Source organism: Tachysurus fulvidraco, chromosome 14 (assembly GCF_022655615.1).
Source record: "Tachysurus fulvidraco isolate hzauxx_2018 chromosome 14, HZAU_PFXX_2.0, whole genome shotgun sequence".
NCBI lineage: Eukaryota > Metazoa > Chordata > Actinopteri > Siluriformes > Bagridae > Tachysurus > Tachysurus fulvidraco.
The window spans coordinates 22,969,271-22,995,437 of NC_062531.1; the positions used below are offsets into that span (position 1 = coordinate 22,969,271).

General features: G+C 39.9%; 1 protein-coding gene across 5 annotated transcripts in view; it reads left to right on the top strand.

Annotated features, from left to right (window-relative positions):
- LOC113646472 (phosphatidylethanolamine-binding protein 4) overlaps window positions 1-25,606 on the top strand; it is an 82,539-nt gene extending 56,933 nt beyond the window's left edge. For 4 of the 5 annotated variants that reach the window (XM_027152761.2, XM_047822830.1, XM_027152757.2 and 1 more), the window contains 3 exons: window positions 7,842-7,887; window positions 8,315-8,431; window positions 25,442-25,606. In XM_027152761.2, coding sequence (XP_027008562.2) covers window positions 7,842-7,887; window positions 8,315-8,431; window positions 25,442-25,533 — 255 coding nt within the window. In that variant the 3' untranslated portion in view covers window positions 25,534-25,606. Of the gene's footprint in view, window positions 1-910; window positions 1,099-7,841; window positions 7,888-8,314; window positions 8,432-25,441 lie in introns of those variants that run through there. The other variant, XM_047822831.1, reaches the window with a different exon arrangement.
- The last annotated feature ends 561 nt before the right edge of the window (window positions 25,607-26,167 follow it).

Sequence of the window (26,167 nt, forward strand, 5' to 3'; positions counted from 1 at the left end):
TGGTGAGTTATTTAACGTGTCTTCGATAGAGAATAATGTTAAATGAGGCCTTCGGTGCAGCGTATGCATGTGGTTTTAGGATTTAGTGTATAATCCTGTCTCGGTGCAGGTAAAATATATAGGATTTGAATGTGAACAGTAAAGAATTCCTCTTGCTAAAGTACGCAGACATGTTTTTGGAAATGCATCAGTTCCCAGTACGAATGTTGTCTTGTGCTAACACCCAGCTAATCCTCCAATAAACCCATTAAAGTGCACAGAAGAAATGGAAGAAGATGGCATGTTAGAGCTGTGCCATGTTGCTTCTAATCTCATTAAGATGAGAATCAAAGACTTGCCAACGATGGTATTCTAATTGGCATGTGCTTTGGGTTATGTAATTTCATCACATGACAAATTTTGTAGCGCAGACGAGCGAGCGATGCGGCACTTCACAAGACGAACGAGGGACAGACAGCTCGTTGGAATAGGTCTTTTACGGAGGGAGGAGTATTAGAAGAGAGTTGGAAAGAGCAGCTCTATGGGGTTCTGAATAAGTTAGTGTGGTGTAATTTAAAGGACTTGGAGCAAAGAGTGAACGAGGAGATGTGAAGAGCGACAGAGAAAGGCCACGAGTGCAACCAGTTAACGGTTCATTTAGGAAGAGGAAGTCTTTGGATGGAACGAGTGAGCAAGTGTAAGAGAGAAGGAGAGGGGGAGGGGGACCAGGCTCATGGTAGAGGTCCAGCCTCAGAAATAGAGCTGTGAACACCATCTGTCGTGCTTTTTCTCTCCATACCTCCTTCCTTCTCTCTCTCTCTCTCTCTCTCTCTCTCTCTCTCTCTCTCTCTCTCTCTCTCATACACACACACACTATCTCTCTCTCTTTTTCACCCTCCTAGTATTCTGTCTCTCTCTCTCTCCCTATCAGACACTCAGCATCTCAGCCCTTCTGTTGTGGTGTCGATCAAGCAAGACCCCCCTGTTCCCTCTGCTGGAGGAGCGAGGAGAAGACACAGCAGTCCCACCTAAGAGAGGAATGGAGGCAGGGTCAATGGCAGGAGATTAGGAAGACAGGATGGACAGAAAAAAAACACAATGAAGAGAAATTTACAGAAATGCTACTGGGTCAGAGTGCCGCTTAGACAGTTTATTACTGCTGAAAATGAATTTTTTCCAATTTTTTAAACTAAAGCAGCAGTCCAAACTCACACAACATTCTCCTGACGAGAAAAAAAAAACAGTTCACCGAAGGGGAAAGAGCAGAGAAAAAGAAATATGTAGATTTGCTGCTGTTGATTTCTAGTAGAAATGTGAATTTGCAGACATTGGTCTTGTAAGCCAAAAATAAAAGAGTACAGGACTGATGTATGTTTGGTGGAAACAAGGCAAAGCTACTATTTATTAAAACACCAAACATCATGTCATCATGTCATATGTCAGAACCAACATCTTCAATCCTCTAGGACTGAGTGAGGGAATGTTGTTTGGGTTGAACATTAACAGTCAGTTTGCTGAATAATAAAATCACAGAGTGGGATTTGCTCTGCATTGCCTTTTAATATTTTAGGATGTTTCACAGGCACGCGTGTTAGTGCTCAGTGCTCGCAGAAGTGAAGTGCTCTTGCGTATTTCAGCTCACTTTACTGCCTCATGCTTGTTCATACAGTACATTTCACTCATATTTAGATCTGTTATCAGATTACTTATAGGAAGATGCTGAAGCAGCTCCTCCTAATATTTTTACAGAGCACAGTTTAGATTCTGCCTTGCTACAATTGGCATCATTGACAGTGATGTATCTGGTGTAAAGATATTCGTCTGGATCCTCTCAAGGTCTCTTTATTTCATAGCGTCCCAGGCTGTTTTTCCTCACCGTCGTCGTCTTGCTCTCCGGCTCTTTAGTCACAAATTTATATCTAAAATGTATCATTCCTGTACTTTATACATTTCTGTAAAGCTGCTTTGTGACATTGTCCATTATTAAACATTCACTATACAAAAATCTGGTACTTAAAAAAAATGCCAGTGTCGTGTTTGAGAGGAGAAAGAGAAGAGTGAATTTATAAGAAAATACAGCTGAGTGCTTGCTAAGAGGCACAAAGATAAAGAACGATATTAAGGAAAGAACAGAACAAGTATGCGGACCAGAAAAAAAAGATGAAACAGGGAGGCATGAATGAGTAATTCAGGCTGAAAGAGTGAATCGCTTGCTCACCCTTTCTCTCTCTCTTTCATTCGCTCTCTTTTTCGCTCTCCCACACAAAAAGAGATGGGAGAAGGAGGCCTGGAGGTGGGTGGGCATCAGCGGCATCCCTCATACCCTCCCCTAAACGAGTGCGCCCACCTGTTTGGGTCCAGTGGAGGATCCCGCCACACTCACACACACACACACACACACAAACACACACACACAAATCAAAAGTTTATTAGTGCACACAGTGAGGGGGATCTGATTAAGCATTACACAACACACTGTTAAGGCCTACGTTGGTACAGTAGGTGCATTTTGACTTGAGCATGAACGCTACAAGAAGCTTTTTATCGAGCTGCTTTTTAAAAACGTTTGAGATTTGCACTGTCCTTATATCAGCCTTCCCAGCTCTTTTGTGCGGTTTAAAAAGAGTATGTTACTTTTGTTTGCTAAAAAGAAACCAAGCCAGAAGTTCAGAATCTGCTCGGTGTGTGTGTGTGGGTGTGTGTTTCCCAAGCTGTTTGTTGTTTTGTGTTGTATAAGTGCAGATTATTTTAAGAGCTCTCGAAACACATGCACGTGACTTATCAGAATAACGCTCTGAGGGCTGTATAACACTGAAAAATGTCTCTGTTATTCAACTCCATTGTAATCGGTCATTGGGTTTGTTTTATAACTCGAGTAGCGGACCAAATGAGACTGATACTTGAAGCTTACTCATGTTTGTTTGAAATAATACAGACGGAGGTCACACGTCGCGCTTTGTTTTTATAAAGCCTTTTTCTCGGTGTGTTTTTTCATCCATGCCTGTGGAGTTTAACTACCAGTAGAATGGTATTGCTTTGCTTATTTAGTTATACATACATACTACAAAGGGCCAGACAAATTAGTAGCCCAGATGCCTGGGAATAACAGATTTTGTGTCTGGGCTATTCATTTCTGAAACATATTGTCAAACAGACAACCAGAAAAAAGAAAGATAACAGTTAATTTAAGTGTAACATAGAGCACAGGGTCCTCTTTCCACATCTACTACCTTCTGTACTGTTAATCATATTAAGGGAAATTTAATTAACGCAGACTCCAATAATATCTTTTATGTATATGTGCAAGAAAAAATCACTGTTTTGTGATGTGCTGCAAGATCACATACTCATTTATCTCTATTCATGCACCTAAATCATATGAGCATTATTATATATAAACTTTGGAGCACTGGAGCTTTGGTGTGTTGTCGCTTTGGAACTGGAGTTTTAGGTGCTGGAGCTTTGGAGAACTGGAGCTATGGAGCTGAAGAATTAAGGCACTGTAGTTTTGGAGCTGGAGCTTTGGAGTACTGGAGCTTTGGAGAACTGGAGTTATGGAGCTGGAGAATTAAGGCGCTGCAGTTTTGGAGCTGGAGCTTTGGAGTACTGGAGATTTGGAGCTGGAATTTTGTCGCTTTGGAACTGGAGTTTTTAGGCAGTTTTGGAGAACTGGAACTATGGAGTTGGAGAATTAAGGCACTAGAGTTTTGGAGAACTGGAGATATGGAGTTGGAGAATTAAGGCACTAGAGTTTTGGAGATGGAGCTTTGGAGCACTGGAGCTTTGGTGTACTGTCGCATTGGAACTGGAATTTTTTCGCTTTGTAACTGGAGTTTTAAGGCACTGGAGCTTTGGAGAACAGGAGCTTTGGACGAAGCAGCAAACTGAAGCATTTACTTGCCTGAAGTGCCTGCTAAAGTATTTAATTTTTGTCCATCCTAGTAGTATCCCTCTTGCCTCTCTTATATTTAGTCTACTTACTAAATAAACCTACAGTACTGAAAAATTTTGTCTCCCAAAATTGTATCTTCTGCATCTTTTAAATTATCTAGTACTTAGATTATGACATGATATGAGACATGCTTATAAGCCATTGCTTAAAATTAATAATGAGTGAGTGAACAATGCCTTTTGCATTGCATTTTTTTCAGATCTTGTGAAAGTATGGGTTATCTGACTTCCTTATAGAACTGGTCCTGTTCATCACCCAATTTATTCACACTCAGAGTAATTCCCACATGTGCTCTTCTCACAGAGCATTCTCATCCTTCAGTTGTAAAACGTCATGGAAAAAGGTGCGACTGTTTCTCTTGTGCTACGTTGGAATCTGTTCAAGAACGTCTTTCACCTACACAACTCTTGATGGAAGTTTGCGGGTAACACAGGGGACTTACCCAGGGTTTGTATACTCAGCCTAAGGAGGGAATTAAATTTGATTCATTTCATTTATCTTCTGGGAGGAATTAACAAAGTAGACCACATTTATTATTGTATTGTGCAATCTGAAGTACTGATAGTGTATAAAAAGTAAATATGTACTGTTTTTTTCTACCTGCACATCCCCAGCTGTTTATTCCACTTATACCACATCTACCTATTTTTTCTTTATTTTTTCATGAACATCACTTTTGAGAGACGGCTTATGTTATGGAACATCAATGAGTCAAGTTAGTTTGTGTTTTGAGCTATGAACAGTTGCTCTTACAGCAAAATATTTTTTGTATGTCTCTTCAAGATAATAAGACACAAAATGCTTCAGGAAACCTCAAGAATTTCCTGTGGCGGAAAACCGATTGTTACAAAGCAGCGATACTGAAGACCTCTTACCAGAAAACTTTACCGTAATAATGGTTCTACTTTTTTTTGTTAAATAAAAGTGCGGTTTTTGTTCACGATCCCTACAAATGTGAGGCTGCTATAGTAATCATAACATATTAGATGGAGTACATTAAGTAGTTTATAGCATTTACATCGGGCTGGATGTTCTGTCTGAGCTGCTGTTATAGAAGATGAATGCATGCCTTTTGACATAATTAAAAGAGGCAAGAAAATGTATTTTAAGCCATCTCATTAAGTAAATGCTCTTTGTAAATGAGAACGTGACCTGTTCTGTGTGACAAAACCGTGTTATTGTGAGAAATATTTCCTACACTTACAGTAAGTCCTACATATTTTGTCTCACTGTTAATGATTTTCAGCCTCCAAGCATTGTTGATTTTTTTTTTTTAAAACAACAGAGTAGCTCGAGTTCTCTCACTGTCTTTCATGTATTCTGAGCCACATCAGCGATGTTCTGACCCGTACTGCTTTGCACCCTTACAGCTACTGTGCAATACTTCAGCAACGCCGCGCTGTTAGAACCCTCTCGGCTCTGCCCTTTCGCTGTTGCAGTGCGGGATTTATAAAGTACACGAGTGCAAAAAGGGCGCGGGTTGTTCTGTGAAAGGGGCAAGCAAGAATAACGCAGCCAGACCAAGTGGGAGAGCGGAAAAATGCACATTGCTCTCCAAATACTGTTGACTAGGTGTTGTCATGGCAACGGCACCCCGGATTCCACAGGCTGCGCAACCCATCGGCTCTTCTAAATAAAGCTTTCTTGCACTTTCGTGTGTAATTGTTGCAAATGAATTGTTGCAGCTCTCTAACATGAAGCTTGCCGGCTCTGACAGGGGGGCCACGCACCGCAGTCCTTCTGACTTCTCAGACATAATGAAGTCATTGACACCTCCGGCATGTTAAACGTGTTCATGTGCTCTCCAGCTGTTGAGTCCCAGTCTTAGAGCACCGTCTCTCTTTTCTCTTGGCTCGTCCACGATTTGGAATCGAAACAATTGACTTTTGTTAGTGTGTCTTTGTTTTCAGCTTCCCTTTGTTTAAAAACCTCTGTGCAGCAGCACGCTGAAGTAGCGTTCAGTCTTTTCATAAGAATTATGTGAGGGTGCAGGTGGGATTTGATTCAGAACAGCTATTTGATTCAGGATTGCAGAGTTTTTTTACATTTCAAGAAAAAACTTAACCCCTGGAGACAAGTTTATATTATTATTCTATAAAATTGTGTTATACTATTTGTGATGCGTTTAGCGATGTTGGTGCTAATTTGTTGGTTGTTGTTATTTCTTATTGTTATTCCTGTGAGAGAAAGCAGTTATCTACAGCACTGACACGGTGTCACAATGAGTCATTGTTATTGCTAGCGAAGTTATAATGGAAATAGGAGAAAAATTATTCATACACAAGTAATAACAATCTGGTTTCTCTGTTAGCTACTAAAAAAGAGCAAGAGCTTCATTTCTCGACATTCTTCAGCCACATACAACATCGTATTAATGGGAATGTGGAAATTAGTGGAGACTTAGATGCAAACATGAACATATGCAGTAGGACTCATTTAACAAAGTAACTGCGAGTGATGACTACAGGAGATGACAGGCGTGATGTTTTCGGTGGTCGCGTTAGCATGAAATCTGTTTCACCAGTAACCCAAATTGTGTGTTCGGCAGAAAATAGTTTGGTTGGAGTTTTTTATTTGTTCACTGAGTATACTTACTTTTACATCAGACACCTTTCTCTCTTTTTTTGTGAGAAACTTCAAGTTAATTGCTTAATTAAATTTTAAAGATCATTTCTTTGTACTTCTCAGCGTATCATCCTGCTAGCACTGTTGTGTCCATGAACAAAGTAAGTGTACCAATCTGCAGGTTTTTGGAAAGTGTGAGGAAACCGGAGGACTTTCCGGCACGGTGGAATTCCCACCCCCACCCCCCAGACACACACACAAAAGTTTGTGCAGAAATAAATACCAAATATGTAATAAATTCCCAGTAAAGTCCCAGTTTGTAATAACCCAGATAGATGTTAATGTTTCTAAACATCTGAATGCATTTAAATTAAATGACAATGCATCAAGACGTTGCAACAACAAAAAAAGCAAAGAAAAAATAAAGTTCTTGACCAGAACATCAGGGACATCAGTGGTGCATGTTTGTGCTTCAGCCTGTAGGAGGCAGTGCTCAATGCTGAGTTAAGGACAGGATGATGATGTCCCACTCCTGTGACTGACTGTAACTCTTTAGGAACACTTTGAGGGTGTTTATCAGGTGCTTTCCCCTAAAATCTGCCTAGAATTCTAGCTTTTCTTCATCTGGATTTTGTGTACAACCATCTAACCGCACTTTAAAGGTCTGATCCTCCTACACAGAGCAAGCACGGCTGCAGCGCCATCACATTTATTAAGCAAACATCTACCGGGCTATTTACAGTGAAGCACTTGTGTGCAGGAGCTGCTAAGAATATGGGTTCAACTATGACAAATATAGGAGTGCCCTTTGGAGAAGCGGCTGTTTAAAAAAAAAATGGTTCAAGTCTTAGCGAGCACTACATGAATTCCTGTTTCTAGGCAACGGGAAGTTAATATACAATTAATCTTATGGGAATTTGCCATTCTGAAATCCAGTCACTGGATTTAATTCTCCTGGAAGTGGCTTTGTGTGGGAATATTAAATATTACAGAAATGGTTGACAGGTTTAAGCTCGGATTGGTCATGACGTGGGAAAATGTCAATTTATGTGATACTTGTAAAAGACTCTCAGAGAAGGCATTCAACTCAAAGCTTTCTGAACATCATACTCGGTGCTATCTCTCATCTCTCACCCTTTCTCAGTCCCTTTCTCTCTCTCTATCAGTCTCTTTTCAGTTTTGATGGGCTTTATTGAATTCACTTATCTGTATCTTTCTCTCTCTCTCTCTCCCTCTCTCTCTCTCTCTCTCTCTCTCTCACACACACACACACACACACACACACACACACACACACACACACACACACACACACAACTATGTCTCTCCCTCTCTTTATGTGTAGGGAAGCTCACTCAAAGAAGGAGACATTAAAGGCACGTTGTTATCTGGTGAGTGATACTTGATGCTTTTTGACACCTCTGTGAGTGACTTTTGGTCTCATTAAAGTAAATAAAATGCATGCGAAAGAAATCAGTGCTCTCTCTATCTATCTATCTATCTATCTATCTATCTATCTATCTATCTATCTATCTATCTATCTATCTATCTATCTATCTATCTATCTATCTATCTATCTATCTATCTATCCCTCTCTCTTGTTCTCTCTCTATCTATCTCTCTCTCTCTCTCTCTCTCCTCCTCTCTCTCTATCTATCTATCCCTCTATCTATCTATCTATCTATCTATCTATCTATCTATCTATCTATCTATCTATCTATCTATCTATCTATCTACCTCCCCTCTCTCTATCTCTATCTATCCCTCTTTCTCTCTCTCTCTCTCTCTCTCTCTCTCTCTCTCTCTCTCTCTTTGTAGAATACACTCCTCCCACACCTCCTAAGCGTACTGGATTTCATCGTTATAAGTTCTTGCTGTATGAGCAGAACACAGGCCAGGTGCTGTCTCTCAGCCAACAGGAACAGCAGTCACTGGGTAAGTAAGAATAAAAAGGCCACAAACAAACACATGTACACATAAAGCTCTATATTTTATTACCTACATAAGGGCCGCAGCATGACGCACACCCACAGCTCACTTCCACGGCCACCTATTTTAAATGAACCTGAAAATATCATACTCTATCCTTTCAGCATAACATATAATTAGTTGTACAAGCATACAGTGACAAGCACCACAGAGCCAGACATTGCCATTTCCTCCAAGTACTTATTATAAATAATTGCACTCTAATTTATCATTTATACCTGATTGATCACATTGAAATAAACAGAGTACAAAGTCTACCAGCTCCATCTCAGCGCATTACACGTGCACTTGTACAAACACGCTGAATATTTAATGGACTAACTGTAGACAGTAACACAATGTGATTGTCACTGCATATAAAAAATGCATTAGTGTTATTCACTAATATAAATTGGATTCCTTGTCATCGTGATTAGGATCGTCATCGTGAATGTTGGCCTGTGTTAAAGACGACTCATTTTAGTAACCTGAAACAAACCGAAATAGTATCATCGTTACATATAAGCCCTTTTTTTAACTTTCACACCACACTTAAAGCAAGAAGAGTCGTTGATTCGACACGTCTACTTCGACGTTATTACGTTTCCTTTTCTCATCGCCGTCTTCGTTCCAGGATCACAGAGTGTATGGAGCAAACGCAGCAGGACAAAGTATCAGGCGTTTAAAGATGTCTAGCTAGTAAAGTGTGCATTTCTTATACTGATCCATTTACATGCCATAAGGAAAGAACGTAATCTTAATCGAAGCTGTCTAGAAGACGGAGAACGGAAAGTTTCTGAACGTTTATAGCAGGAGTACGTTGAGGGCTGTGCAAAAGTTTTACATATTACAGACATGCTTTAAAGCATAGAGACCTTCAGTAATAGTAATGGAATCATTTATAAACATTTCTTCATAAAAACACTATAAAGCACAGCAGATATTCATTCATTCATTCATTCATTTTCTATCACTTATCTGAGCTACCTCGGGTCACGGGGAGCCTGTGCCTATCTCAGGCGTCATCGGGCATCGAGGCAGGATACACCCTGGACGGAGTGCCAACCCATCGCAGGGCACACACACACACACTTTCATTCACTCACACACACACACTACGGACAATTTTCCAGAGATGCCAATCAACCTACCATGCATGTCTTTGGACCGGGGGAGGAAACCGGAGTACCCGGAGGAAACCCCCGAGGCACGGGGAGAACATGCAAACTCCACACACACAAGGCGGAGGCGGGAATCGAACCCCCAACCCTGGAGGTGTGAGGCAAACGTGTTAACCACTAAGCCACCGTGCCCCCCCCTTTCACTTATCACTTGCTTCTTATTGTATTTTATCTAAAAGTGGTCTTGTTTTGTTTTCCAAACATTTTGTGTTTTAAAAGTAATGATTGAAGCATTACAGATATGTTTATGTTGACTAAACATTGATGAGAAAGGTGTCTAAGACCTTTGCACAGTCCTGTACTGTATGTCACATGACTTCAGAATGAATGACATGGAGCGTTTCATCAAACCTGGTTGATGCTTAATGCACATCTTTTGTCAGTGGGTTTATAATCTGTAAACGTGCAATTCAAAGTCCAATGCGTTTGCCTCAGGGTTGGGGGTTTGAATCTCATCTCTGCCCATCTCTGCCTGCTTTGGGGTTTCTTCCAGCACCGGTCGAAAGACGTGCGTTGTAGGCTCTAAACAATTTCTAAATTGTCCATAGTGTGTGTCCATGTGTGTGATCGTGCCCTGTGATGGTTTGGCACACTGTCCTTGGTGTCCTCTGTATTGTTCTTCCAGTCATTTGAGATAGACTCAAGGTTTCCTTTGACCCTGTGTAGGATTAGTGGTACGGAAAATGGATGGATATCCAATGTGTAACACTAATTAACAGACCAGTTCATGTTGATTATATGATAAGATAAAAACAAATATTTAAAAAAAAAAAAAAGGATGAAATTAATAAATATACTCATTAACCTAAAATGAGGAGAACTGCACAGTAAATTAAATAAATAAAAAAAATTTAAAAAAAATCCTTATTTATTGATATATTACTACGATTAACTGCAAGACTCAAACCGTGAACTTTATTGTCACACACATACACATACAACCAAATACTCTTCTTCAACTCAGCCTTGAGGGTAGCTGGGGTCGGAGGGCAGGGTCAGCAGTGATATAGCCCCCCCTGAAGCAGTACTTTGGTTAGGGACCTTGACCAGACTTTCACCCTTTCGATCAATAGCCCAAAATCTTAACCTCTGAGCCACCATTGACGTGTTTTATACATTATTCACTGAAATCAGGTGGAACTTAAGTCAGTACTGAAGATCGGAACTACAGCGTGTCAAGAGAATAAACACTCACAGCATAGTGTGAGCTGATTTAAGCACAGACGGGGGAAAAATTCTATATAAGAAATGTTATTCGATTTTCTATATTAGAGATTAAATTAGTTATTACATTTCTATATTAGTATATTGTAATGAACTTAGCCTGCATGTGAAGCTATGAGAATGTCGCTGTGGACCTCACACACGTGTAATGACTCTACAACCACATTTGCTTGATACATGCTACATTACAACGTGTTTAGGATTGACGTCTTATATTTGACATTTCGTCTTTAAACTGACTTGATAGAGTAAATGCACCTTTATACAAAATCAATTCTGTTTCAAACATATGAAAAAAAAAGTAGACATTTTTATTTCTGACTTGCTGATTCTCCCCGGACTCACTTCACTTCACTTTTCTCTTCAGTGTTTGCTTGTTGTCTTTGCCTTGACTTTGTACTCCTCTGCACCCCTCTCCCGAGCGTGTGAAGTGTGTGGGCCAGCAGTGTGTTTAGGGGGAGTGTCATGCTGTCTGCGCCACTCAGTGAGCGTTTCAGCTCAGTCCTGAGACTCACTAACGTAGGCCCACTGTCAGAGACGCACTTCACTCCGTTTGAAGTTTTGACACCTTCGTCAGCAGCCGGTCCTACCTTATTAACACGAAGGCTGTTTGACGTGAAATCCGTGCTGCAGTCGTTGCACTTTGGAGAGTTTCTTTGTTTTGGAATCTTTTACATTTGAGAAGATCTTTTCATCACATTCGTCTTTTTTTGTGGAAAGTAACGTCCAAACGAGTTTAGCATGAAGATACGGACATGTTCAGAGTTGAGAGTTACACAAGACTTTAGCACACATGGTGGAGCCCAAGCAGGCCACAGTTACGCCTTAGACACTTGGACACAAATTTCTTGTTCAGTGTCAGCACACTATCAAGTCCAGCACATATGTGTGACAGTTTGTTATAATCACAATGTGTCATGATTCAGATGAATGGCTGTGGAAGCCATTTTGTTCAATTAAACCAAAAACTGAATACTTGGACTATTCGTGCAGAAATATACTAGATTTTATTACGTTTATGGCATTTAGCAGACACCCTTATCCAGAGTGACTTACAACTGAGGGTTAAGGGCCTTGCTCAGGGGCCCAGCAGTGGCAGCTTGGTGGACCTGGGGTTCGAACCCACAATCTTCCAACACCTTTACCACTGAGCTACCACATCCCATTATTAGATGTGTCAATGTGTACCATCTTCTTATTCCTATATCATCATATTAAGGTTTTTATGGTTACTTAATTAGCTGAAAAATGCTAGTTATTATTTTAGTTCATATTTTTTATAATTGTTTTTTTTATCAGGGTTAAAGGCAAGTGCTGGTGTTTTGTGGTGGTGGTTTAGACGGTACAAAAAACCCATCTCAGACCCATCATTAGACTTCAGAAGTAATCTGAATTAGGACAGTTGACTAACTTTTGGACTGAATAGGACCCACTAAATCCTTCTATTTAAACTTGGCTTGGAATCCCGACTCATTTCTAATTATAGCCAGGTTTATAACAGGATGAAATAATATGGGTTTGAGAACACATTCATGAAGATTATACATTTTTATTGACAGAGACGTATTCCAAACGATTGCCGTGGTAGCTTTCCAGAAATTTGGAGTAGCACTTAAATGCCACTCCACCCTCCAGTGGCTGAGGAGGTTCATGGTGAACACCCAGAAATAATGCCAAACTGTTGCTCTTCCTCTCTAAGTCACTCGCAGGAAATACAATTAAAGTTTTCTTTTAATTCACTGAGATAATCACTCGGTTAATTTGATCATCGTCGTTGGAAAAAAAAATGGAAATGTAATATACTTAATAGACTACTAGTCGTCATAAGCCGAAAGACTATAGATCAAATATATTTTTAAAAAAACTACACACAGCTGAATATAACAAATCTGTTGTTACTCCTGAGTGTACAAGCAAGGGACAAGCAAGATATCGTCAGCAAAATTATTTTATCTATTAAACACATTTATTCATTGATTCGTTCATTCAGAGATTGTTCGAGGCCATTCACAGACCGTTTCCCCATTTCACTGCTGAATTAGTCTGATGTGTGGTAGATGATGTAGTGGCTCGAAGGATGTTCTTTCTAAGAGCTTTATCATTCTAAAGAGAAAAAAAAAAAAAGGGTGGACATTGTTTTGAAATGCGGCACCCGAGGCGTCTGCTGCTACTTTTGACCACAGGTTATTCATAGCAGGGCTTTCCCAAATACACTCCTAGACCACACACCCTAGAACACACCCTTGCAATTGAAAATACTTTACATGCAGTGTATATGACACGACTAAAGTCAGAAGCCACGCCCACTCTGTGTTTAAGTCTGAATACAGATATTAGGGTCACCAAAAAGTTACAGATAGTGTCATTGTGCTAGACAGCGCTACTACTGTACATACTGCACGTTGCCTTTGTGTCGTTACAGGTGAGGGTCATCACGGAAGTTTCTTTCCAGATTGTTGATTGAAATACAATTGGTTTAATGTTTCCAGGCCTTCAGTGAGATATATGCACTTGTGGAAGTGCTGTCACAGTGTAATAAGGATGTATGGAGATTAGTGCTTGTCTCTTATGCTGCCATGACATTAATTGTTTAATTGATCTGATTGGAGAGTTTGGAGCCTTCAGTTGTGGGTGTGGAGTCATCTAATGATCATGTTCCACTTCCCCAGTGGTGACTTCAACACACACTCTGTCTCTGTCCCAGTCCCTGCATGTGCGTGTGTGCTGTGTATGTATGTCTGTTTAGACCTAATGGTCATTTTCCACTTCCCCTAATGTCGAGCAACTCAATTTCAACTCCAGCACTGACGCTCTCCTAGCTTTGATCTTCTACCATTTTTACAGACGCCAAGAGTGAAGATCAGGCCTGGCGCCCAGACTGCAGGCCTTGCGTGTACGTGTGTGTGTGTGAGTGTGAGTGTGTGTGTAGGAAGTACAATGTGGGTCAGTGGATGATTAGTGACAGCTGGTGGTTGCGCAAGAGACAGTGGGGGTGCATGGAGGCGGCCGGTGTGCAAGTAGGCAGGAGAGAGCATGTTGGTGGGGAATCCCCACTCCTCCACACAGCCTCTCTCGATCGTGCTTTTACGTGCATGTGTCAGTGCCAGGGGTTCCGCTGGTCGTGGGCACGGTTCGGTGGAGGTGGCAAAATGAACACAAAGTCCTCACACTCCCTGTTGTGCCATTTGGATGTCCAACTCTCTCTCTCGCTCTCGCTCTCTCTCTCTCTGTCCTCTTCACAGGTACATACAGTGACATAAATGCTGGACATCCTTAATTTAGATCCTCTATTAAACACTCTATTTATATTTACACACCATGACCTTCTGACCAGAGCAGTGACGTCCACTTGTATCACAGATCATTCTTCCTTTCACACTTATATACTCTCCATGCCACTCTACCCAAAGCTTATTAGTTTCTAGTACCTGTTTAAAATGCATATTTTATTTCAACCATTGATGTTATCAAGTGTGTGATGTGAAGCAGTGGGAGCTTGGATAAGAGTGTCCAAGAGTTGCTGTTATAAAAGAGACAATGTACGTTGTGATTGTCTGGGACCCGGTCCTTGTTTTGTCTTGCTGTTCTTTTGTACCTAGAGGGGGCTATTTTTTGCTGATTTGCCTGTGATTCACGTTTGATCGACCATTAAATATTAAAGAGATCGAAATATAAATGCTCTGAGTGTGAGTTTAAAAAGCAGAGGTGGGAGTAAGTCACACATGTGCAAGTCACAAGTAAGTCTCAAGTCATGAATGTCAAGTCAAAGTCAAGTCGAGTCTTTTTTTTGTCAATATTTGTCAAGCAAGTCTCAGTCTCAAATTTGCGACTTAAGTCAGACTCGAGTCAAGTCGAGTCCCGCATCTCTGAATCATTTAACTCGAATCCGAGTCAAGTCATGAATGTCAAGTCAAGGTCAAGTCGAGTCTTTTTTTTTAATATTTGTCAAGCAAGTCTCAAGTCTCAAATTTGTGACTTAAGTCTGACTCGAGTCAGGTCATATGACTCAAGTCCCACATCTCTGCTAAAAAGAGACATCAGGATATTCTCTGCTGATCTTCTCGGAGCTTTCAGTTTGAGATCTGTTAGGTCTGAAAAAATGTACAAATTATACAAAGGTACAAGGTTTCGAAATCACTTGCAATAAGGACACTTGAATTTATTTTTTCTATTGAGTCAGTGAAATAATATCATAAAAAAAATTTGCAGTAGATTTATGAGTCAGCATTTTTGCAAATCCTTTATTTTACTATTTATTTTAACCTAAAATTCTGTAAAAAAAAAAAAAAAAACCATAAGAAGATTGCAGACAAACCGTCGTGCGATTTGGAAATCATTACATCATACATTTCTGCTGTATCTGGTGGTTTATAACTCAAATTATAACTTATGTCAAAGATTTCAGATGTTAATAATAATTATTTAGTAAAACTCAATCCTTATTGTTTTGGTGTCTTTTTTGTGCTGTAGGTCGAATGGGAAAGTCAATAGTTTTACTTTGGTAATAGAAATACCTTAAAGAACACAATGATTTTAGAATTGTAGCATAGAATTTATTGGCATGGATGTGCTTTCTATCTTTACTAACTGTGCTCTGACAATGAAGTAAGCGTTTAGGAAATTTTATACACGTTTACATATTACACTCAAATTTCAAGTGTCAACATGAAATAAGTCGTTTACACAAATGCACCCTGGTGTGGTCTTACACTCTTATTGTTCTGGTTAAAAAGAATTGTGTAGGTAGTAAAGTGCTGCTGTTTGTTGTAGACTCAGGTGTGTGGGTGAAACAGTACCACGGCGTCTACACCGACGTTATGAACCCATGGCATTTGCACTGCTTCTCCGAGCCTGAGCTAATTCATCGCTGTTGTTATTAAGTGTTATCATAATGCTCATCATGTGCAAGCACTTAAGCCAATAATCAGATATGTATATCTAAAATGAGCAATTTTTCTGCTCTAGATCACAGAAACGCTTTCAGGACATCTTTAGTTTGGGAGAAGATGACTACTAGCAAGTTGTAGAGCAAGTATAGCGTTCATGTCTTTTTATTTATTTTTTATGCTTATAAATGAAAGTATTCCTCTTCTCGTTACTGATGACATTCAGAAGACTTAAAGGTGGGGTCTCCGATGTTTGAGAAATGCTTCAGAAAATGAGTCGGAATGACAAACAAAACATAAATCAAAACAAACGTGTAGCCAATGAGCAGAAAGGGGCGGGGCTTGTCAATATGCGGCAGAGAGCGGGTTTAACATTGACATGGAGGATAAAAACAAACAAAGAAAGCATAGAAAGGCTTACGATAAGGCAAGAAGAAGGACCTGTGTTAATATAGGATCAGCTTTCCAGCGCTGGAGAGAACTGAAGGAGCAGAAGTTGGCCACATATTCACAGATTGGAATTTCCCGAGTCAATAACTCCTGAGCTAAACGCTGTTACTACACAAATAACACATCTTTTCTATCGTAGTAATGTAGAGAGGCAGCTACAACCGCGTTTTGTGTAGTAACAGCGTTTAGCTCAGGAGTTATCGACTCGGGAAACTCCAATCTGTGAATATGCGGCCGACTTTACTTAAGACGCCGAGGCGCTTTTTTCCTTCTCGATAGGTGAGTAACGTTGGTTTTGCTTTGTTACACAGAACTAATATATGCCTTTGTCCTTTACATGATTATGCTTGTGTGTCATTTTTGCTTGTTTGTTTATCTACAATCGTATTGTTCTTCCCTTCAGCTATGATAAAGACACATTTCTTTCCATTAGTTTCCTGGGTTACGTATGTATGTGTGGGCGGAGCTATCAATACAGGGGTGGGACCTGTTTGGGTTAGGGGCGTGTTTGTTTTGGTGATTTCAAATGTCGACATTGGCTTTCAAACATCGGAGAGAGACACCGCCTTTAATCCCTATTTAGATAGGATTTGTTGTACAACGGAGGTTGAGTAATGTGATTATTACCTGAAAGTTTAGTCTAACTAAGTTCATTCTAACAAATTTACTACAGCCATGAAGTGAAAATGCTTCTACTTTGCCTTCTTTTCTAAAGTAATACAACAATTTTTATTGCAAACCGTCCTATTGACAAATTGAAAATAAAATGTTCTGCATGAATTTTTAGAAGTTTTTTCTGTATTTGTGGCTGTGTGTACACAAGCTGGCATGGACACAAGACCATATGATCCATTTTAGTTCAAATCCACTTGAATGTTGTCTGAACACACGCTTCAGTAGAGGTAATTACAGTAGGCATGAGGGAACGCTGACCTTTTTTGCAAAGCATTTGACATGGTCAAATCACTTTTTTGCTTACATTTAAATAAGGGACTATTTTTGGACTCCACTGTGTCGACCATCGTGTCCATCGTCTCTGATTTATGCCTGTCTCTAATTGATCTATTATTATTACTATTACTACAGATATCCTGTGGCAACAGTTATACAGTATGTCCAGAAAGCTTCTTCCATCTGAATAACACTTTAGCTGTTCCCAAAAAGTTGCTAATAACTAATTCATCGTCAGTTCACTAAAGCTACCCTTGCCTAGCTGTTTCATCCTGCAGAGCTCCACATGCACAGCAGGTTGATGCTGCAAGCTCAGCAGCAGGGAATGAACTGTAATTGAAGCTATTAGCAGCAGTGCCGTGTGGTAATGGCACATCTGAGCCTTTTCTCCCACCCACCAAAGGAGCCATTAATCAAAAGCAATGCTCCCAGGGCCAAGCCAAGCTCTACCTCACAGCTCAAGATGGCGGCGCGGCAATAGCACGCAGCGCCCACTTCGGATACAAAATAGAACTGAACTGTACTGAACACACATACCGGTCCGGTCACTGTGTGAACTACAATGGACTGTGCAATGATGTTTTTACACACCACATATCAGTATCTCATCAAACTGCTGCTACTATGAACAATGAACTTTTTAATATACACTATGCACACTGGTCAGTGCTATTTTTGTTTATTTGTCTTGTACTGTTTTGTATTGTCTGTTTGCACTGTCTTTTGTCTTGCCCTGTTGCACTAGGTTGCACACGTCAAGTCGTTGCACTTTAATGTGGCTAGGACTTAAGGCCTTAGCTCTGTGTTGATTTTTTGAAGCTTTATGCTGTTTTCTGTAGCTCCACGGCCCTGGAGAAACGATTCATTCCATTGTGTACTGCGTCAGCTATATAATGTATATGTTTGAAATCACAATAAAAGCTTCTTGACTTGAGCTCAGCTGCTCTGTCCCAGTATTTCACCACGGGCTTTATTACTCAAGCTTCTTTTCTGAACCTAATTGTCTGATGGTAAGGAAGAAGGAGGATGGTGGAAGAAGAGAGATAGAGTGGGTATTATAGTATTATAGAATATTTGCTTATGTAAAGAGGATGTTTAACACAGTAGGTCCAACAGCCACTATTTCTCAAACACTACAGAAGTACATTTTATTTAGGATCCTAGATAAATTGAGGACCCCCTTTGTGTCCCCTTCTGAGTGTTCAGCTTGTATTACAGTGTAAATTTGCTGTCCCCTCAAAATAACTCAGCACACAGCCATTAATGTCTAAACCGCTGGCCACAAAAGTGAGTACATCCCAAAGTGAAAATGTCCAAATTGGGCCCATTTAGCCATTTTTTTCTCCCCGGTGTCATGTGACTCGTTAGTGTTAGAAGGTCTCAGGTGTGAATGGGGAGCAGGTGTGTTAAATGTGGTGTTATCGCTCTCACTCTCTCATACTGGTCAATCAAAGTTCAACATGGCATCTCATGGCAAAGAACTCTCTAAGGATCTGAAATAAAGAATTGAAGAGCTCTTTTCCAAAACGCGATAAACGGCAAAATAAAAAAATAAAAAAACGAGTTTGTCAAATAATTTTGCTGTGTTGTGAACCTATATACTGCTCCATCAATGTTTCATGCGAAAACGCTATATTTCCTTGTTTAAAATGTACTGCAAGATGCAGTTCCTTTCCAAACCGCGATAAGCACCAAACCTGTTTTTTGCCTAAACGCTATATGTCCTCTCGACCAATCAGAATTCGGTGAGCGCTCGACGCAATCCAACCAGTGGCGGTCTAAGGCGAGAGATGTTTGTTTGTGCGCAGTCTTCAAAATAAGTGTTTTTAACTGTAATAACACTTTTGATGGCCTGGATGAGCCATTTTTTTTTTATATTTATTTTTTACTATTTATTTTATGTTACTATTTATTTTATTTGGAAGTCATATGTTGCATGTTTTCTTGTTGGTTTATGTCTCTTTTTATTAAAAAAAAAGAAAATTACAATAAAGGATGGATTTATAGCGTTTTGGAAAAATATAAAGAAACTTTGAATTTATATTCAACAAAATTGTTGTTTCATTTAACAATCACTGTTTAACATGTTCAGACTGAGCCAACAGACCATTTTAACAGGATAAATTGAATATAAACAAAATGTTTGGGTCTAGGTAAAAAAAAAGTCATTTTCATATAAACTATTAAAATGGATTTATAGCGTTTTGGAAAAGAGCTCCTCAATTGTTGCTCTACATCAGGGGCGGCCAACCCGCGCCTCCTGAGCCGCATGCGGCTCTTTGCCCGGTTTCATGCGGCTCTTACGTTCATATCAAAGTTTGTATTTGTGTCTTTTTAATATGCATGTTTGCTTCACTTGAGTTCAATACGGTTTTTTCGTCAAACGAGCATTTGAGTGAGATGAAAATACCTCAAAGTTTCCCAGTAGGACCAAGATCATTTGAGTAAACAATTTATGTCAAGTTCGCTCTCAAAATGGCAGGGGAAAAGGTGATGATCATGTGTGCCCATGTGTATGATGCGGCTCTTTGCGGTAACACAGTAAAAAATGTGGCTCTTGGTCTCTGACTGGTTGGACACCCCCTGCTCTACATAAAGATGGCATAGGCTATAAGAAGATTGCCAAGACACTGAAACTGAGCTGCAGCAAGGTGGGCAAGACCATACAGCGGTTTAACAGGACAGGTTCCACTCAGAACAGGCCTCGCCATGGTGGACCAAAGAAGTTGAGTGCACGTGATCAGCATTATATCCAGCGGTTGTGTTTGGAAAATGGACATATGAATGCTGCCAGCATTGCTGCAGAGGTTGAAGGGGTGGGGGGATTTAGCCTGTCAGTGCTCAGACCATTCATTCATTCATAGATAGATAGATAGATAGATAGATAGATAGATAGATAGATAGATAGATAGATAGATAGATAGATAGATAGATAGATAGATAGATAGATAGATAGATAGATAGATAGATAGATAGATAGATAGATAGATAGATAGATAGATAGATAGATAGATAATATGCATTTTGTAGCACTATGAGAAACTTTGTGGTCACATTGTTGGAAACCTTCAAAATCTAAACCTTTTTTGTTTTTGACACCAAAAAATCAAAGAAATTGTAAATATATTTTTAAAAAATAATGTGAAAATAATTTTATTTACTTTGGTAAATTTCTCTCTGGGGTAAAAACAGTGATAACTCACACAGTTAGTGCCACACTTTGATTGTTGTTTAATAGCATAGCGATGTATTGAAACAGACATAAGCCTGACAAATTTCGTTTGTAATCAGATACCGCTTGTTATAATGCCCACGATGCTCCTGTACCATTGTCAGAGCGGACGTTTTCTTCCTTATTACTTTTATATTTTTTAAATGCTATGTGTAGCTGAGTGACAGGCAAAAGTCCGAAGAATCTGTTGTTTTAAAAATTAGATTAATTAAAAGTCAAAATATGGCTTGAATCAATCATTTGTTTCCCTTTTTAATTTTTTCAACTACATCTTCTCAGAATGATCCAGTAGTGTAATTTGATGATACTAATGGGATTGAAAAACTACGTTCTTGCAACTGAAGATGCTCAGTAAAAGGAATGAGGGGTGTGTGTGTGTAGGCAGCTGAGCGGCGTGCCACATTGGTCCTCCATGTTTTCATGAGTCATACTGTCTATATTAACATCTGAAAAACTGAAAAACCCCTGAATGCTTTTTCTTACTCAAACACACCTCCTACAAACACAAAGTGCAATCTAGGTCATGTTCACAGAAGATGTGTGAGAGTGCAACGCTTCAGGATTTCAACAGGTTTCTCTTATACAGCATTTTTGAGATTTATCCATTATCTATCACACTAATGCCTGGTATCAATATATCAGTATTACAGTAACCACTGATAAGACATAACTTTAAAACCACCGAAAGGTGAGGTGGATAACATTGATTATATCATTAAAATGGCAGCGGTCAAGGGGTGTATTATGATGTATTAGGCAGCAAGTCCGATCTAAAAGTTGGTGTGGTCGAAGGAGGAAAAATTAGCAAGTGTATGGATCTTTGTGACTTTAACAAGGTAAACCTGATGGCTGCGTTGATGACTGGATCAGAGCAATATGCAGTGGTTTGGACCTACTAGCAGTCCAACAGGAAGGACAAATGGTAAAAAAATGCCCAAGTCTCATTGACGTGTGAAGGGTGAAGGCAAATGCAGGACATTACAGGATTTTTATGCAAGATACCACAGCACACCTTCAGAGGTCTTGTGAAGTCTGAGTCTCAACAGATCATGTTTTTGTGGCATAAGCAGGACCTACACGATAATACGCAGGTGGTTTGAACGTCATAAATGATCATAGTCTTGAACTATGATTTGAAACCACATCGCAATATAAAAAGTATCTCCGGGGCAGACTTTTCTTTCACTTCCTGCACCGCTTAAACGCGTCAAAGGGGGGAGGGGTGAAGTGGGTCGAGAAGAGAGGAAGAAATCACCACACTCTCCTCACTTCCTATCTCTCGCTGTTCCATGACTCGACAGATCGGGGAAGTGGAAAGTATGCGTCTGCGTGCTGAAATTAGCCCAAACACAAACTGCTGACACTATATTTAGACCTGTGTGTAAATCTGTATGTAAGTAAACCTACTACTCTGCCCAATCAGATCTATTAATGCAGAAGTACACTTACTGTGGTCAGTGACAATAAAGTGACACCAGCCAATCAGAGAGGAGTGTGGGACATGAAAGCATGGTTATTGTTTTCCAGTCAAACCTCTCAGTACACGATGTGACTTTCCCTCAAAGACATTTTGAATGCTGAACCAGTCATGAAAGCTCCTATCTTACAGGACGTTTATTATATTATATCACTTATAAGTTGGATCACTAAAGTTATAGGTCTTAAACCAGACATTTGATGAGCTTTACTGAAAGTTTACTTAATATACTGATGAATGCGTGTGTGAAATAGTGTGTTTAAAAGAAGGCAGGAAAAAAGGTAGCGTCATGTATGTGAATAGCATGAAAGCTTTTTGAAGTCACTCCACCCTGCCAACATCAGCTCTATCTGTGTGTTTAGGTGATGTAACCCAGGCATAGGTACGTCCTGACACATCAACTGTGAACCACATGAGCTGCTGGAATGGTTCTGGGGTCATTGTTTCTCTTGGGCTGAAAAATCTAGCTGATGCCTTTGGAGATATTCCATATTTGGACAGGATTGGTTTTACATAGAGACATGGGGGAGGGGTTAATGTAAGGGTTTAATATGATGTACAGTATATTAAAAATGATTCCACTACATTGTGTGGGAGAAACAAGGTTTTGTGGTTTTTCTCCAGTATTAAGTAATTTTCCTATCATCTCCTGTCATAACAAACCAAATAGAGAAGAAGAAAATGAAAAACGATGTCTCAGAGAAGATGTGTTTTAAGGGAGATTATTTTAATTTTGATTTCCTACCTCAGGTTTATGCCTCCGCCTTGTGTGTGTGGAGTTTGCATGTTCTCCCTGTGCCTCGGGGGTTTCCTCCGGGTACTTCGTTTTCCTCCCCCAGTCCAAAGACATTCATGGTAGGTTGATTGACATCTCTGGAAAATTGTCTGTAGTGTGTGAGAGCGTGAGTAAATGAGAGTGTGTGTGTGTGTGTGTGTGTGTGTGTGCCCTGCGATGGGTTGACACTCCGTCCAGGGTGTATCCTGCCTCGATGTCCGATGACACCTGAGATAGGCACAGGCTCCCCGTGACCCGAGTAGTTCGGATAAGCGGTAGAAAATGAATGAATGAATGAACTCAGGTGCAGCCTACATACATGGTATTGTCATATGACCCACTGATAATCACGACGTCAAAATGTTGTGATTATCTAGCTTCTTCTTTGTTCTTGAACCTAACATGGTGGATGAAAGACGTCACTTGATATTCGCTGGATCTAGAAGGATCTACCATCACATCTGTTAATATCTAGTAGTGGTCAGATAATAGTGTGTGTGTATATGTGTGTGTGTTGCCCTGACCATGCTAGGGTCAGATGGGGCTAGCTTTGTGCAGAGGCGGAACATTATCTCCTCTTGTTCTCAGACCTGAAGGCCTAAAGGTCACCTGACCTCATAATGCCAGGTCCCCTTACTCCATCTCTCACACTTAATCACCAGAGAACTGGACACACTGTTCTCACAGACTTACCTGACTCCCAGTATCTCATAATTGAGCGAAAAGCAGGACCTAGTCTGTGCTTATTATTTTCGTCTAAACACCACCTGTGCCCTTCACTTTGTCACATCTCTGCTCTTGCTCACCTCTAATGGAAGGCTATGAGATGGTAATTGTACTGGTTAGAGCAACAAGAATTGTGACAGTCGCTATATTAATACTGGCCTGCCTCTCTGTGGGTGAGCATGACCTTTTTATTTCTCTTTTTTTCTTTTCAGTTCATATTTTTACACTCTCCCACATCTATTTGCATGCAAACACACACACACACACACACACACACACGATACTGTTTGTTCCAGGATGTGGCATGTTGTTCTGTGTGTACAACAACGGGCTTTCCCTTTTCACTGCTGCTGCATTTCCACCAATCAGTGTTTTCATGTGTGTTGAAGATCAAGTTAGTGAATGAAACTGACATTGAGATTTAACTACTTTTAAATACATTAACCAAATTAACAGCACCTCTGTTCTGCTCGAGGGAAAATTTGAGCGCTTAGCATTTTCCGTTAGCAGTTAGCTAGTCAAATATCACTTTTACACTACAAATATTTCACTCAGAACTTAGACATAAACATTTAGCTCATATTGTAAGTGATGTCTTTCAGGCTTCCACATAAACAAATGGAGAGAATACAGCTGTCTGGAATTGGTGATGCCAAAAAAGCTCTCGTATGCCTGTTGCCTTCTCCGGCACCACAAAAGCCTGAGCATTTATTCTCGTATTGAAGTGTTTCAAGGCCCAGAGAATCACAGTACCACACCCTCCAATTACAAATCAGACAAACATGCAAAGCTCCATCCTTCAATTGAGTACATCGACAGCATTTATCATTAAGCGTGAGTACAGAAAATGAGGTCACTAAATCAGGCCAAAAACAAGTCCAGTATCAGCTGCACAGAGGTGGGTTCTATCAGATGACATTTAGACAGCATTTAGTCCTAAGCTAGCCATAGAATGATCCTGTGCTTTTTTTCTCATCCGCCATCATCGTGATTATTGTCATGACCTGCGTCTCAAATCAAAAAACCCGCAATGAAGCTACCGCTAAAATATCACACGGCTAATTTCGTAGGTTTGGTAGGTTTGAGAGCTATAGTATAAGGGTACTGGGAAAACTGCTTAGTCTTAGTACCTAATAGTAATAGTATTTGTATGTATATAAGTACATAAGTATGTGATTATGACGCAACCCTTGTTTGGTTAGTCAGTTGTTGACACAGTGTGACTTGGAGCTTATACAGAAACTCAGTATTTAAATGAGGTTACATAAAACATACTATAACCGACAGAAAAAGGAAGTTATTCATATCTCAGCAGTTTGTAATGCAGTAGCTAACATTTGAAAGTTTAGCTAGTCAGGAAGCTAGTTAGCTGGTTCTACTTAGTTCTCTAGTTAGTTGATATCGACTTACCGTGTCTACAGTGGGTTTTTTCCTCCTCCTCTTCTCACGCCCAGCCAGACGTGTAGAGCTGACAGATTTCTATGCTTTTAAATGCTTTGAGATTCTCCAGAACAGTGTGAGGGGTTGTGTGTGAGATAAATATAGATCAAGAAAACACAGATTTGGCATGTCTGTAGGTTTAAGTAGTTCTGGGGAAGTACATAAGGATCATGGTCTATTTTATCAGCTCTGTTAAATGTTTATTCTGAAGATTCTTTTACTTCTAGTTATGTTCTCTCTGTGCAGAGAAGACAGAAATTCTGTTCCAAATATGGTGACAGCAACAGAGGCCTCATGTCAATAAAACCTTACGGCATTGTATTGTTTAACACGTGAATCATTTCATTAAACAGCATCACTAGTTAAGAACATTCCAGATCATTAATAAAATATACAGTAAAAATGATAAAATCACTATCGAGAAGGTCCATCAGATGTCAAGCAAGATCTATACAGGTTCTTAATAAGCATTGCTTAATTGTTTGTGTTTTTTAAAGTTTAACACAATAAATGATAACGGAAGTTCTGCTTATTATATTTGTGGTTTGTGTGTGTGTGTGTGTGTGTGTGTGTGTGTGTGTGTGTGTGTGTGTGTGTGTGTGTGTGTGTGTGTGTGTGTTTTTTTTACTCTTTAGGAAACTGGGATCCTGAAGCGTTTGTGGAGAAGTTTGAACTTGTTGGTCCTGTGGCCTCGCTCCTGTTCCTTACTCAACACTTTAAAGATTAGATGACGCCAGACACCTGAATCGTAACCTGTTCTAGAATCAGAGAAAGCTCATTAAAAGCAAACTTGTAATCTTTGTTTGCTTCTTTGTTTGTTTTAATATTTACTTGCATATTTAAAATAGGGCTTTATTAATCAATCAAAATTGTATTGTAGGATATTTTATCTGCCATTAGATTTGAACACTGAACCTACATCCTTAAAAGCATGTTAACAAACCTCAGTCCTTGGATTCGTCACTTCCGTGCAGAGTGTGTTATCAGGCTATGTAATGATCACAAATGTATTTATACACCCTTATAAGGAAGTGTGCTTAACACTTATTTGCATGCAGTACTAATATTGTAAGAGGATGAGTATTCGTACACACACATACTACTTTTTTTAAACTATTCTACCACTCTTGCATAATCCACCCCTCACTTCCAGGGCACTGCAGCAGTGCATTTATGCTTTCTTGGCAGTCAAACTCTTTCGGTTGCATTCAGAAGCACTGCCTCATGCTCTGGATTGGGGCTTTTTCAGCTCAGGGATTTCATTTTTGTGTTAGATATCCAAACAGAGAAATAAACAGCTCGAGGAACGGGTCAGAACGATGAATAGTGGCTACTAGAACACTTTGGGGTGTGTGGAAATA